Below are 16190 nucleotides of genomic sequence, written 5' to 3' on the forward strand. Positions count from 1 at the left end.
TACTTTCAGACTAACAGAATAAATCTCATATTACAAAACAAACAAAACTAATCATTACCACTGTGGTCGTACAGAGTGTGTTAACGCAAGCATTCCAAAACAAATGTTGATTCCCCTTGTAATCCACATTATAATTCTGTACAGAAAAAAATAACTTCACTTTCATTTATTACGTGTAGCTAAACACAGCTCATGCAGCCATTACACGACTACTAGTGTAAACAAGAATGGTGGCTGCACCGAACAGCAAGCCAGCCTTTTGACAAACGGGTGAATAATAAAGTAGCAACAAAGAAAATCAACGAAACTGACACAGAGGTGCATGAGTTACCTAAAAGAGTTTCATCTACACAACACGCACAGAAAACTGCAAAATGGCTAGATGCAGAAAAAGTTGGTATAAGTCAGCAAAATAAAGCAAAGGTTTAAAGACGACACAATCACAGTTTGGACTCGCAGTTAACGAAAGCGCTCAGGAGCACATTACATGTTAAAATAGAAGAACAGAATATGAACACCTTATCAACTATTCCCGACCATTGAAGAAACACGACTCACCACACTGTGCATGTGGAGTGAAGCTGGTGACGGGACTCATGAAACTCTGTACTTGCCGTTCGATGGTCGGTGGCCACCCCGCGAGTGACGATGGCGGCCGCATCTGTTAGGGCCTGGTGAGTTTATCATCCATTTTCCAAAGCATAATTTGCAGTCGACTAAAAGTGTTGCCAGCTGTGTCCTTAAAGTATCTCCGCGCGCACATCCGCAAACACACACGCCCGCACACATACGCGTGCACACACAGACACACATACAGTCATGACCGACATGGCTCCTACCCGAAAGGTCGATGCAAGGCTGGTGATGTGGTATTGATGCGTACAGTATGGGAGCATTTTTATGCAAACCATTCCTGTATAGTATCGGCAGCAATAAGGGCATCGGTGCATCCCTAGTGTAAAGTTTCATGCGCAGTTGCCAATGGTCAAAACCACAAAAAAACAATAGGTAAATAATCCTGTAGTGTGAATGCCAGACCAGTAGCTCTCGTAATTTCTCGTGTATAATGCGCATTTCCCCCCCCCCCCAAAAAAATAAGTGTCAAAAGTCAATGGTGCACATTATTACGGTGGCCTGGAAGTGCAAAGCAATAACAAATTGTGAAACACTAGCATTTCAGAAAACACAAAAACAAAACACGAAACACTAACGTTTCAGAAAACAAATGAACAAAACACGAAACACTAACATTTCAGAAAACAAATGAACAAAACACTAACATTTCAGAAAACAAATCAACAATACACAAACATTTCAGGAAACACTAAAACAAAAGCAGAAACACTTAAGGAAACATGCATTTTTCGGGTTGTAGGCATAGCTTGATGGCCAACTGCACGATGGAGTGGTGTAATTCGGCAAAGTTATTTCTATATAACAAGGCTGCACGATTATGAGAAAAAAAAAAATAATCACGATTATTTTGATCAATAATGTAATTGCGATTATTAATCACGATTATGCCTCGTTAGGGAAAAATCTTTTTTTATTGCACTACTTTTCAACAAACAATAGGTAACGTTTTCAGTTCCAAATTATTCTTTAAATAATAAGAAATGATAGATGATAATAAAAATTTATGTACCCAAAAACATACTTTAGCAAGTGCTAACTGAATAAATGTGCTATTACAAAGTGCCATTACGAACCTCAATTTAATGGAAGCAAATGCAGGTTATGCCTAAAAGGCAATAACAGGCTGCAAGCACTGACATTTGAAAATCCCCGTCTGTATAGTGAATTGTCAAGGATGGGTATGTCTCCGTTGTTCTGCTTGACCATTGGTCAGTCGTGCACGGTCACAAACTCCAAAGAACTCAACAGTTGTGATTTCCCTCTCGATTTACTCACGCCGTTTTTCACTACAGTCAGGCAACCCAAAAAGAAATCAAGGCAGCTGCTACAACGATTGTTGGTAGTGTCTTACCGTGACACGCCGTCTCTCCATCAACAGTCTGAGAGTGCCAACTTTAAAATACAAGCTTCATATATTACTACATTGGACATCAATGGCATTTTAGGCTTTTATTTTTAAGATGGCCCTGCAGCGTGTAGCCTGCGCTCAATGAAGCTTTAACCATGTGTTCGCCACCTGGTGGCTGGCTGACTAGGTTGCAGGCACTGCTGCATTTGAAGCACTTTTCATATGCAGCAGTGCCCGCATTTTCCATCCATCCATCCATCTTCTGCCGCTTATCCGAGGTCGGGTCGCGGGGGCAGTAGCTTTAGCAGGGACGCCCAGACTTCCCTTTCCCCAGCCACTTCATCCATCTCTTCCGGGGGGATCCCGAGGCGTTCCCAGGTCAGCCGAGAGACAGCCCGCATTTTAAAGGTAGAAAATCGCCGACAATCAGGCTCATTTAATTGTGGCAGCCAAAATCATGATTACGATTAAAATTCAATTAATTGTGCAGCCCAACTATGTAACTTGCAGTTGCGGCGAATAGGCACAGACAATGCTCAGTACTTGTATAGTGGGGGAGGGCCGACTCGCGCCAGAAAGCATATGAACCAACCCACTTGCGTCATCAGGCTAGTTTTTAGCCCCGCCCACAAAATCCAGACCGCTGAGATGCATCTCAACAATTCCGCACTAAATTGTTCTCAGTCTGTGTATGTTTTTTTCAGCACACACCTTCAAACATTTAATGTATTTAAAAAAAAAAAAATGACTTTACGGGCACTTTAAAAGGTAATATTTTCATCTGGAAGCTTGTGCTACAATTTTTTCCATAATACAATACCTTTTTTTTAGAAAAATCTTAAACTGCAGCATCGTAACAATTAGTCGCCTTTGCATTTTGCACATTACTGCACACTTTCACAAAGAGGGGCAGAATCCTGCAATCCATCCATCAATTTTCCATACTGCTTATCCTCACTAATGTCGCGGGAATGCTGGAGCCTATCAGAGCTGACTTTGGTTGCCAGGCAATCGCCGGGCACCTCAACAAACAACCATTTGCACTCACATTCACACCTATGGGCAGTTTAGAGTTTTCAATTAATCTATCATGCATGTTTTTGGGATGCGAGAGGAAACCGGAGTACCCGGAGAAAACCGAGCGGCACGGGGAGAACATGCAAACTCCAAACAGGCGAGGCCGGATTTGAAACCGGGTCCTCCGAACTGTGAGGCAGATGTGCTAACCAGTCGGCCACTGTGCTCTCCATCCTGTAATCAGGTCATTAAATCTTATGACGTTCGCACCAGTCTATTGTGATGTCTAACATATTTCATCTAAAGACAACAGTGCAGAGGAAGTGAACGTCTTAGCACCCCTATCCTGACATTGAGTTCTCTTAAACAGAGGCGTCCTCCCATCACTGTTACGACTGACACTATTTCCAAAGGCAGAATATTGCTGGATCAATTTCATACCCCCGTTCCATGTCAGTATCTTTAAAACCAAGCAGTGATGCATTAAAAAAGGTGGGATAATGCCATCAGTGTAAAAGGGGCCAGTATCTTTACAGCCGTTTTAAGTATAAACACAACGTGATCAAGCGGAGGAACCAGATTATTGATATGTGGGTAGTCAATTGATGAATATTTTTGTGTTTTTGTCAGTATTGGGTACCTTTTGCTCGGTTATAAATTATAATTTTTCTTGCCTTGCTATTGAGCACTGTAATTAAGGCTTTTGCTTACTGTCCTCCACAGGGAACCCACCCACAGAAGGAAGAACTGTGGATGGAAGAGAGTGAGAAACAGTATGTGAAAAGGAAGGGAGGATAAGACTATACAATACTGGACAAAAGGTATAGAGAAGCTACCATGACATTGATCGTTTTAAATATTTGATCCTTGTGTATAATAGCCTTTACACGATCAGGATTTTTGGGACAGATCCGCGAGTTAAAAAAATCTTGAAAGACCAAATTTGTCTTGTAGTCGGGTCCGGCATTACGTGTTGTCTGTTGCACACCGCCGACATGTTTATTGGCTGTCAGATATTTACAGATATTTACTACGCCAAAAGACACGCGACAAGGCTAAAAATAAATTAGCTTTTGGATTCAAATATACTGTGCACCATGGCGACGTGGAGTAAATGTCTTTTGCGGAGCCGATCAATGACGTCATTGATGGGATCGACGAATTATGACAAAGCTGATCAGCATAAAATGCTAATTATCGGCCGATACCGATACGGTCGATAAAATCGGTGTAAAGTCCTAGTGTATAATAATAATGTAATTGCGTATTGAATTCAGCCAACATAATTTTACCTTGTTTTAAATGGCAGAATTCGGTGGTATTGTTCAGGAAAACAAATTAAATGTTGACAGGGCTCAACTTACCGAGGACAGCTTCTTTGTTTCAGTAGAAATATGAATTTAGAATAGCGGAGAGCTAGTGTCAGAGGTCGTGCGTGCGTGTGTGTGTGGAGTTGATGATGAACAATCAGGTATCCAATGCCATTGGCCTCCCTGCAGGAGACTGAATAATGGGGAAAATCTGCTAATGACTCATAAGCAAAACCTCAAGGTTGTGTGAGCATTTTGTGCATTGCTGTGTTTGTGTCATAGACTTAGAAGTTTCAAACCCCTCCCATCCTTTAGAAATTATCTACTTCTAACCAGACACGCATGCACGTGTGACATTAATGCTTGTTGCCTGACGGTCTTGAGTCTTTCAACTCGTGAAAGTCAGATCGTGGGTCCAGGGAAAAGCCAGCTGTTCTTGCACACTTGGAAGAGGAACACTGTGGCAACAGTGGCCCGTGCCGTCATCTTGCCAAGACAAGCTTGTAGGAGTTGCGTGTTAAGAAATGTTGCCATACCGACAGACTTTTTCCCCGAACAACAGCTCTCTCACTGTCCTGGGAAAATATTTTTTATATTGAGGATAATTGCATGCATTTATTTACTCCCCTGTAGTGAAGTCATGTTCTTGAACAGTGTAGTTTGTTGTGATTACAAATGATGCTAATATTCTGATTAACTCTGCAACTAATGCCATAAAGTACTTGATATATTAGAATTGCATGTCAACTGCAGTGGAACCTCCTAAGAGAAGCATAATCTGTTCTTTGCTCGTTGACTTCAAGGTAGGGATGCGCCGATACCACTTTTTTTTTTGACAGGGTACGAGTACTTACATTTGAGTACTCGCAGATACTGAGTACTGATACTTTACAATGCCATTTTTTCTTGCAATCGTGATGAATCAAATACTTTTCCATCGGTTTGTTGCTACTTAAATTATTATAACAGAATTTTATCTCTGCATAAATACTATTTGTGCTTGAGGGGCTAATTGTCAAGTTCTGGTTTTGGGTTCATGTTTCCTTTTTCTGTCACTAATGCCTTCGGTGGTGACATTGTCAAAAAGCAAAACACATTTGTGGGGTTAATACTAGACTTTACACCGATTTTTATCTGGCTTATCGGTATCGGCCGATAATTAGCATTTTGTGCTGATTGGCTTTAATGTCATAATTCGTCGAGCCGATCAATGACGTCATTGATCGGCTCCGCAAAAGACATTTACTCCGCGTCTCCATCGTGCACAGTATATTTGAATCCAAAAGCTAGTTTATTTTTAGCCTTGTCACGTGTCTTTTGACGTAGACCTGTAAATATCTGACGGCCAATAGTTATTTAAAAAAATAAAATAAAACATGTCGGCAGTGTGGAACAGACAACACGTAATATCAGACTACAAGACAAATTTGCTCTTTCACGCTTGCACTATGTCAGACGACTGCAATAAAACCTTGTATTGCGATACCACCGCATCCCGTTTTTTTACGATCAGTGGGCTTTATCTTGTCAACTCAAATGCGACCGGATACACTCATTACAGTGGCGACGACAAGAAGAGTAGATCGCGGCGTGTGTTTCTAAGAACAAAATGGGGGAAACCGTCTGTTGGTTGTCACCGGTACTCAGGAGAGGAGAGGACGTTCGTTTAAGGCTTGTTTGAGGTATGTTCCCGTACTTTTAATATGATACGGCTCGCAAGAAGGCAACAAAACGTTATGTAGCCTAGCAAGCTACTGCTAGGACGAACGGTTGGGCGTGAACATGCTGCCGTTCTGTCGAATCCTGCTCTAAAGTTTCGGTGTGGGTGAAGTAATTTAATTACAGTAAGTTCGCACCCATTATTTCTGTCATGTTGTAATGTTGGTTTGACCTGACTGATTAGAATACACGATCTGACCAGGGCAGTGATTTTCAACCTTTATGGAGCCAAAGAACATATTTTACAATTGAAAAATCTCACGGCACACCAACGAACAAAAATGTCACAAAAGGTGGATACATTAATTACTGTATTTACTTCCTCCCATCTAATAGGACACCCTTCATTTGTTCTGTATGTCACTATACCTCACTGGCATAAATAGAGGAACAAAGATACATTTATTGTAAATAGAATTCTTTTGCGCAATTAGGTACACAAATATATACAGTAAATGAACAGGTCATTGAAATAGTCATGTGATCGGATCGGTGATCGGCCCCAAAAATCCTGATCGTGTAAAGCCTAGTTAATACTTGTGATGTGTGATACAACTTTGGAGGGTTCACTTTATTGAATTTTGAACAGTGTATTATCTGAGAACATTTCTCAATTGTCGCTTTTGTCAAACCAAGTACAAGTGCTTACATTTGAGTACATGCTGATACCGAGTACTGATACTACTTAAATTCCACCCAAATATAACTCTCATCATACACACACAATAATCCTATTCCACTTGCCCAGTAGGTATATGTGCTGCTTCTGTTGTGCACGTATAGTATGACGGGCTGGTATTAGGTGTTGTAATATTGGAGCATTTTTAAGAGTACGCGTAGTCCCGTACAGACGTGCAGTATCTGCTGTATCAGGATTGGTGCATCCCTACTTTAATTCGTATACAGGACTGTGAAAAACCTGCCCAAACATGCAATTGTTTTAGCTGGTAAGAAGGAATGGTGTCATTGTTGTACACCATTTACAGCAGCAGTCATTTGGACAAGTAGCGGTGAAAAGTACATTGAGTACAAGTTGTACTGCATTGACACGACAATCCTGAGCTTGCTGACCCTTTGCTTTTTCATACGTTAGAAGCTGCAGCTGCATTCTACTTGCATCAACCTCAAAGATGGTGGCTCTTTGTCACTCCACTTTCCGCATTACATTTCTCATTCCCTCTCCCTCCTTACTTTGTTTTTATTCATTCTTCCTATTCTTTTGTTAAAAAAATTCTCCCTAGCATGCTGTCACTGTGTATCTTTGTCAGTCGCCTTCCCAACCTCCTCTGTCTTTAAGACGATCGCAGCCGTTGTGCTACTGCCAACATATGGGGCCCATGTAAAAGTTGTACTTAAAGGGAAGCTGCAGAAAATAACGCATTGTAATAAACATTTTAGAACAAATGTCTTGTATGATGAGAGGGGCTGCTTTATTTTAGTTCTTGACTTAATTTGCATGTACGGTACTTAAATACTTGTAGTCATGTGAAATCAGAGGCTTGTGAGTCAAGACTTGGAGATGTAAACAACTTGGTTCACTGTAATGGACCAGTGATGTTAGTGCTGTGAGTACAGTTGTTTGAGGCTGTAGCTGCTCCATTTCCTTTGTCTCAGTGTTTTTCCAGTAATAATTCTGTTCTATTTCTATCATGGAGAATGGCTAAGCAGCTTGCAAATTCTAGATGCTGGCTGTATGCCGAGGGCTTCAGATAGAGAGGTAAAAGTAACTAAAGATGGAACAGATGTCAGTGTGCCTTGTCCACATGCCAGCATCTCTCATTACTTGCTGTTTTGAATCATTTCTTTTTTGTGTGTAGAAAACCTGTGTAGATAGCGTCAGTGGAGCAATAGCTCATTATTACTAGTGTTTAAGGGTACAATAAGGCCATGATTGGTATAGAACATGACCGTAGTATTTCTCACAAACCTAGTAACAAATATAAGCTTCATTGCAAGTGAACACCTGTTCATTGTCCAGACATGGGCTGGTTTGTTTGCTTATTGCATTGAATAGTGAGGCGAGTGCTAGTTTTTTGAACAGTTTATAAATAGACCTGTGTACTGCTGCAGAAGGCAAGAAGCACTAAAACACGTTCTAACCTCTTTGAAAAGGTCAGTAGAGTGGTACACACACTTGTAACTGTCAAATACACTGGTCCACTTTGACTGAAAGCTGCCTGTGTTCACACTTGTTGATTTGTGTCCTTCTTTTTTGGTGGCTTCCATGGGGGTGGGCTAATAGCCACTGGTAGAGGTTTGGCAAATTTACTGGTGGCAAAAGCTGTGTTCAGTGTGGACTTGGGTTTCTCAAATTCAGCGTTGCCATAAGACGACACACAGGGACTCTACCTATGATAATGTGTTGACACTGGTAGTGGGAAATACAGTGGTACCTTGAAGTTCAACCCTATCTATTTCGTGATGCTTGTAGAAGTCCGATTTGGTAAATTTTCAAAACAACCTATCCCTTTGAAATCATTGTCATAAACGCATAATCATAAGTTTAATAATAGTTCATTAAAAACTTTAAACCCTTCAACACTAACCAGTGAATATCTGTTGGCACTAAAAGCTACACTATATTGCCAAAAGTATTCGCTCACCCATCCGCATAATTGGAATCAGGAGTTCCAATCACTTCCATGGCCACAGGTGAATAAAATCAAGCACCTAGGCTTGCAAACTGTTTTTACAAACGTGTGAAAGAATGGGCCTGTCTCAGGAGCTCAGTGAATTCCAGCATGGAACTGATAGGATGCCACCTGTGCAACAAGTCCAGTCGCTGATAAATATTCTACAGTCGACTGTCAGCTGTTTTATAAGAACGTGGAAACGTTTGGGAAAGACGGCAACTTAGCCATGGAAGGCCACATATAAACTGAAGGAGCGGGGTCAACATGCGAAGAGGTTGCCAACTTTCTGACGAGTCCATCACCACAGACCTCCAAACTTCATGTGGCCTTTTTTAAAAAAAATTTAGGCACTGGGTTTCAACCCTTAGTTTCACTGAAAGGAACTCTGAATGCCAAGAGATTTTGGACAATTCCATTGGAGCTGGCCCCTTCCTCTTCCTACATGACTGTGGACCAGTACACAAAACAAAGTACATAAAGACATGGATGACAGTCTGGTGTGGATAAACTTTACTGGCCTGCGCAGAGTCCTGACCTCAACACCTTTGGGATGAATTAGAGCGGAGTCCAAGAGCCAGGCCTTCTCGTCCAACATCAGTGTGTGACCTCACAAATGCACTTCTGGAAGAATGGTCAAAGATTTCCATAAACACACTCTGAAATCTTGTGGACAGCCTTGCCAGAAGAGTTGAAGCTGTTATAGCTGCAAAGGGTGCACCGACTTTATATTGGACCCTATGGATTAGGAATTGGCTGTCACTTAAATTCATATGTGAGTCAGGGCAGACGAATAGTTTTGGCAATGTAGTGTATCTCTGCAGTCTACATATTCACTCAATGCTCCTTCTTCTCAAGCAGAACATACAAATGGACTAAAATTTCCCCCACCAGTCACAGAAGATCTAAAGCTAGGTCATAAAGAGTTCTATCAAGCCAACAGTAATGTGAACAAAACAGCAAGTAGCCACCTACCAAAATCAACAACAGCAGCAGCACTCCTTCTGAGTCATCCACATGGCTAATGGTGCTCTCCCACAAGTATGATATGGACTCTGGACAAAATTACTTGGGCACTGCCAGTCTTTTCATGTTTAGAATGTTAATCCGCTTACTTCACTGAAACTTTCAGTGTATTTTCGTCTCTTCTTTCTTCCCCTCTCACCTCTTTCAGAATAAGTGTCTCAAAAGAGAGGAAAAAATAATCACACACACAAATGAATCATTTCACATAACAGTTTTCTTTTACCTGTAGTCTCCCAGGTATTCGTAAAAGGCAAGATACATTCCGAAGTTAATCGTTCAGCTGCTCACTAATGGGCCCAAGTCTCACTGAGATGTAGAAGTTTCACATGATTTAGCGAAAGTCATGTGATATTTGCAGAAGTCTCGTTTATAGAATGTTGGGGCGCGGGGGCTGGGGGGCAGTTTAAAACTTCAAGGTGTTACGGTTAGTTTTATATATATGTTATAGTTTGGAAGCATTAAAATCAGTCAGTCATAAAATTAAGATGTATACATGAATGGTCCTGAGCTATGTTGACTACAAATGTACCTGACATTTTTTCTCATTTGTGTTTATTCTCAGGACTAGTGCATACAAGGTCCTAAATCCAAACGGCATCCCCCTTCCCAAATACACACATTTCAGTGTTCATCAAGTCCTCAGCGATGCCAGGGGGGCCTGATCAACCAGCTGCCCACTCTGAACAACCCAGCGTCTTCACCCCAGACCCTTGAGGGTGTACCTGGTAAAGAAGTCCCTCGTCAACCTGAGAACCAGAAGAAACCAGTTTGCCAGTCAACCCGGGGAGGCCCTCAAGCCCAGCCACGAGCTGCAGCCCCGTGCTGCCCTCACAGGTAAGATTAAAAAAAACAACATTTTTTTAAATATATATTCCTGATTTGAATGAAAATAAATGGTTTCTTTTTAAATGAGAAACAGCAATGTATATTTTTATTTTGGAATAACATGTTCATATAGCACACAATTTTATTTTGTTCTTTCTGACAGCCTCCTTGTTGTGATCTTCAGGAAGTTAAAAAACAAAACAAAAAAACATCTGTTATAACTCTGTCTCTGTTGAAGTTAGGGATGCACTGAAAATTTGGCCACCGAAAATTTTCGACCAAAAATAACGAAGAACATTTTCAGTTTTCGTCCGAAAGACATTTGTTGCTGAAACAGGATATTGTGATGATGCAAGCAAAAACCGCAGCCAGTGCGCGTCTGTGTAGACCATATTGTCTTTTTGTTTGTTTTTTAAAACAAAAAAGGTACATCCATATTAAACAGTTGCTCAGCCTCCCTGCTTTCTGCTTTTCGGGTACTACGGAGAATATTTGGCACACTATTTTACGCCGCACCAGATACCTACGAGCTACAGCTAACGCAACTAATACGATGCTGTGCCACGGAGGCGTAAGTTCGCTTCATAACCGGTGTCGTCATCATCATCATCATCATCATCATCATCATCCTCCTAAACATCACCTCCATGGCAGCAGATAAGCTAGACCGCCGACAAGTAATCGTTATCACGAAGGAAGGAAGAGGAGTAATTCACAGGAGAAAGGCTCAGAAGCCATGCTAATTACTAACCTATCATGATATGTACAGTAGTTGCAAAACACCGAAATAAGTGATTGTGTATTACAGTACACTGTTCACAAAGGTCTGGCTGGAGATGCGTTATAGCTGACCTTAACCAACTTTGAACAGTAAAATAGCAGGCAAATTAAGGTGTGCCTGGAAAGAAAATACAGAGACACAGGACAGACGACGCAGTCTAAAACAGGAAATGAATGAGTACATCACTGCATAAGTCACCTGAGTACAGGGGCCTCTTAAGTGTAAAAGTACATTAATATAGTAAATGTTAACTGTTGTCCGTGCATATACATTTCGATCCAATCGTTCAGTTATTTGTTTGTTTGCAAAATAGTGATTTTTAATTTTGACTTTTGACATCCGATTAATCTGATTTGATATTTCCCCAAAAAATTATTTACTGTGGTTGAAAACAGAATCGGTAAAGGCTGATTAATTGATAGATATTTTTGACGATGGCACATTGAAATCTCATATACATCCGCCATTACAAGGTTAATGCAATAAAGTCAATATAATAACTAATATTGAAGCCAAAATTTATCAACAATTATGATTATAAAATAATTATGTTGTACAATTGAACAGTAATTATTTGTATCCTATTACATAATATACTGCAATAACTGTCATCCTGTAATGTTCTTGACATTTAAAAGAATATGGCAATTCAGACTAATTTGATAATTTCTTTGGTTGGCAGCTTGGCATTCATAGCCATAAATGAAATTTTACTTATTTGGCATAGCACATTCTTTTGGTGTTTCGCCCTTTGATTCCTCATTTTGGGTTCGGCCAAGAATTTCATTTTGGGTGCGTCACTAGGTGTAATGCTAAATACACAGTGGTATGATCTAAATTTACCCTGCATATACTGTGGAACCTCTGTTCACGAACTAGTCAGGAAAAAATTTCTGACATTGTTTTGGTTAACAAAACTGTGCTGCGGTTCGTGAACTCTCACACTGCATGAACGTCAGTTACTCTATGCTTCACATTTATATACAGATACATATCTTTTTATTTTTTTAAATCTAAATTGGCCACCAGCGCTGTGGTGCGGGCAGATCTTCCGGCAGCTTCGCAGTAGGTGCCCGGGTGGGTCTGGCAGGGGCCTCACCTTTCACTCCTTGCCAGGCTGTTTGTGCCAGCTGTGCACGAAGGCGGGTTTGTTCTGGTGCGTGATCAGATTAATTTTATTTCTGTACATTTTAATGGGGGAAAAAAACTGCTTAGGTTCGCAAACATTTTGGTTCTTGTACAATTTAATTTGTGAACTGAGGTTCCATTGTGTATTAGCAAAGTAAAGCAAATTTTGTTCTATTGAGCAGTAAACTAACATGCCAGGCTATTCTTCATAAAATTAGATGTTCGAAGCTATTTGGAAAAGTTAAAGGAATTTCAAATGCTCCTGTACCACCAAGCATCTGTTTGTTTTGCCTTGTCAGTCAAAAGAAGAGTGAATTATTCTTTGCTGCTATGGTAATTTATAGCTTTACTTTTGGCTGTTCTCACATCAAAACCACACCTTGAAGTGTGAATGATTACATCCATCCATTTTCTACCGCTTATCCGAGGTCGGGTCGCGGGGGCAGTAGGTTTAGCAGGGACGCCCAGACTTCCCTCTCCCTAGCCACCTCATCCAGCTCTTCCGGGGGGATCCAGAGGCGTTCCCAGGCCAGCCAAAAGACGTAGTCTCTCTGGCGTGTCCTGGGTCGTCCCCGGGGTCTCCTCCCGGTGGGACGTGCCCGGAACACCTCACCAGGGAGGCGTCCGGGAGGCCTCCAAATCAGATACCCCAGCAAACTCATCTGGCTCCTCTCAATGTGGAGGAGCAGCAGCTCTACTCTGAGATCCTCCTGGATGACCGAGCTTCTCACCTTATCGCTAAGGGTGAGAAGCCACATCATCTGCAAAAGGCAAAGATGCAATACTGAGGCCACCAAACCGGACCCCTCTACGCCTCGGCTGCGCCAAGAAATTCTGTCCAGAAAAGTTATGAACAGAATCGGTGACAAAGGGCCAACCCTCACCGGGAACGAGTCCGACTTACTGCCGGATGTGCGGACCAAACTCTGACACCGGTCGTACAGGGACCGAACAGCCCGTATCAGGGGGTTCGGTACCCCATACTCCCGAAGCACCTCCACGGGACTCCCCGAGGGACACTGTCGAACGCCTTCTCCAAGTCCACAAAACACATGTAGATTGTTTGGACGAACTCGCATGCACCCTCGAGGACCCTGCCGAGGGTGTAGAGCTGGTCCACTGTTCCACGGCCAGGACGAAAACCACACTGCTCCTCCTGAATCTGAGATTCGACTTCTCGACAGACCCGCCTCTCCAGCACCCCTGAATAGACTTTACCAGGGAGGCTGAGGCATGTGATCCCCCTGTAGTTGGAACACACCCTCCGGTCCCCCTTCTTAAAAGGGGGGACAACCACCCCAGTCTGCCAATCCAGAGGCACTGTCCCCGATGTCCACACGATGTTGCAGAGGAGTGTCAACCAGGACAGTCCCACAACATCCAGAGCCTTTAGGAACTCTGGGCGAACCTCATTCATTTGCCTTGCCACCGAGGAGCTTTTTAACCACCTCGGTGACCTCAACCCCAGAGATAGGAGAGCCCGCCTCAAAGAACCCAGAATCTGCTTCCTCGTGGGAAGGCGTGTCAGTGGAATTGAGGAGGTATTTGAAGTATTCTCCCCACTGACTCACAACGTCGAGGTCAGCGGCGCCCCATCCCCACTATACACAGTGTTAATGGTGCACTGCTTCCCCCTCCTGAGAACGCTGGATGTAGACTAGAATTTCCTTGAAGCTGTCCGGAAGTCTTTCTCCATGGCCTCACCGAACTCCTCCCATGCCAGAGTTTTTGCTTCAGCGACCACCAAAGCTGCATTCCGCTTGGCCAGCCGGTACCCATCAGCTGCCTCTGGAGTCCCATAGGCCAAAAAGGCCCGATAGGACTCCTTCTTCGGCTTGACTGCATCCCCAACGGGTTCGGGGATTGCTGCCACGACAGGCACCGACCACCTTACGGACACAGCTCCTGTCGGCCGCCTCAGCAATGGAGGCGCGGAACATGGTCCACTCGGACTCGATGTCCCCCGCCTCCCCCGGAACGTGATCAAAGTTCTGCCGGAGGTGGGAGTTGAAACTCCTTCTGACACGGGATTCTTCCAGACGTTCCCAGCAAACCCTCACAATACGTTTGCGCCTGCCACGTCGGACCAGCATCTTCCCCCACCATCGGAGCCAACTCACCACCAGGTGATGATCAGTTGACAGCTCCGCCCCTCTTTTCACCCGAGTGTCCAAGACATGCGGTCGCAAGTCCGATGACATGACCACAGTCGATCATCGAACTGCTACCTTAGGTGTCCTGGTGCCAAGTGCATGTGTGGACACCCTTATGCTTGAACATGGTGTTCGTTATGGACAATCCATGGTGAGCACAGAAGTCCAATAACAGGACACCACTCTGGTTCTGATCGGGGGGGCCGTTCTTCCCAATCACGCCCCTCCAGGTCTCACTGTCATTGCCACGTGAGCATTGAAGTCCCCCAGCAGAACGATGGAGTACCCAGCAGGAGCGCTCTCCAGCACCCCCTCCAAGGACTCCAAAAGGTGGGTACTCTGAACTGCTGTTTGGTGCATAGGCACAAACAACAGTCAGGACCCATCCCCCCCACCCGAAGGCGGAGTGAGGGTACCCTCTCGTCCACCGGGGCGAACCCCAGCGTACAGGCGCCGAGCCGGGGAGCAATAAGTATACCCACACCTGCTCGGCGCCTCTCACCGTGGACAACTGCAGAGTGGAAGAGAGTCCGACCCCTCTCAAGAGGACTTGTACCAGAGCCCAAGCAGTGTGTGGAGGCGAGTCTGACTATATCCAGTCGGAACTTCTCGACCTCACACACCAGCTCGGGCTCCTTTCCTGCCAGAGAAGTGACATTCCACATCCCTAGAGCCAGCTTCTGTAGCTGGGGATCAGATCCCACCGCCCAGCTCGCACTGCATCCAACCCCTATGGCCCTTCCCACAGGTGGTGAGCCCATGGGAAGGGGGATTACATGAATGATTACAAACCAGATTTATTTTTTCTTTAACTCAACTGTCAGCCAAGCTTTTATACATATTTCTATCAAGTGTTCAAGGACTAAATATTAACATTGACAAAAAGCATAACAAATTGAACTAAATCAATAACTGACCACGAGTGGCAAATTTCTCCAATATTGTATTCCAATAGTTATAGCGAGGTACTTATTTTTTATTTGAATCTGCAACTGGTGATTTAGGTTAAATTGTATTTAGCAAAATCTGCCCATTAATGCTCTTCTCACTTTGAGTCACTCTAACTTTTGTGCTTTTGTTTACTTGTTTTTTATTCTGGTCTGTCACTCTTCTTTTCATGCTTCATCTTCGTTTTTTGTCCGCAAGCCTAAGATCTGTTTGACAGCCTTTCCTCTCTCTCTCTCTGTCTCTCACTCTCTCTCTGTCTCTCACTCTCTCTCTCTCTCTCACTCTCTCTCTCTCTCTCTCTCTCTCTCTCTCTCTCTCTGTCTCTCTCTCTGTCTCTCTCGCTCTCTCTCTCTCTCTCTGTCTCTCTCTCTCTCTCTCTCTAGGCATGGCTCCCATTCGGGATTCCGTCAGCCATTCCCCTAATCAGACAGGTGACTACACATTCCCTCTCCTCAATTGCTCTTTTAGCATTTTGCCTCTTTGCTTAACCGATGACCTTGACTGTGGTTGCATTTCTGAGAGGTGGATGAGGGGAAGTTGAATTAGTTGGAACACATTAAGGGTAAGAATTTGGCACACATCTGTGTGAAAGTTGAGACTTAAGTGATGGCTGTCCATTGGTTAGGGGTAGTCTTGAGATATAACATTCTAGAACACGACACACATATT

At 43.3% G+C, this 16190-nt stretch overlaps 1 protein-coding gene across 8 annotated transcripts in view; it reads left to right on the forward strand.

Annotated features, from left to right (window-relative positions):
• LOC133415452 (trinucleotide repeat-containing gene 6A protein-like) overlaps positions 1-16190 on the forward strand; it is a 69311-nt gene that overhangs the window by 22693 nt on the left and 30428 nt on the right. For 6 of the 8 annotated variants that reach the window (XM_061701531.1, XM_061701536.1, XM_061701535.1 and 3 more), the window contains exons 3-4: positions 10249-10520; positions 15905-15952. In XM_061701531.1, coding sequence (XP_061557515.1) covers positions 15907-15952 — 46 coding nt within the window. In that variant the 5' untranslated portion in view covers positions 10249-10520; positions 15905-15906. Of the gene's footprint in view, positions 1-3724; positions 3823-10248; positions 10521-15904; positions 15953-16190 lie in introns of those variants that run through there. The other 2 variants (XM_061701532.1, XM_061701538.1) reach the window with 2 other exon arrangements.

The sequence above is a fragment of the Phycodurus eques genome, chromosome 16 (genome assembly GCF_024500275.1).
Source record: "Phycodurus eques isolate BA_2022a chromosome 16, UOR_Pequ_1.1, whole genome shotgun sequence".
Taxonomy (NCBI): Eukaryota; Metazoa; Chordata; class Actinopteri; order Syngnathiformes; family Syngnathidae; genus Phycodurus; species Phycodurus eques.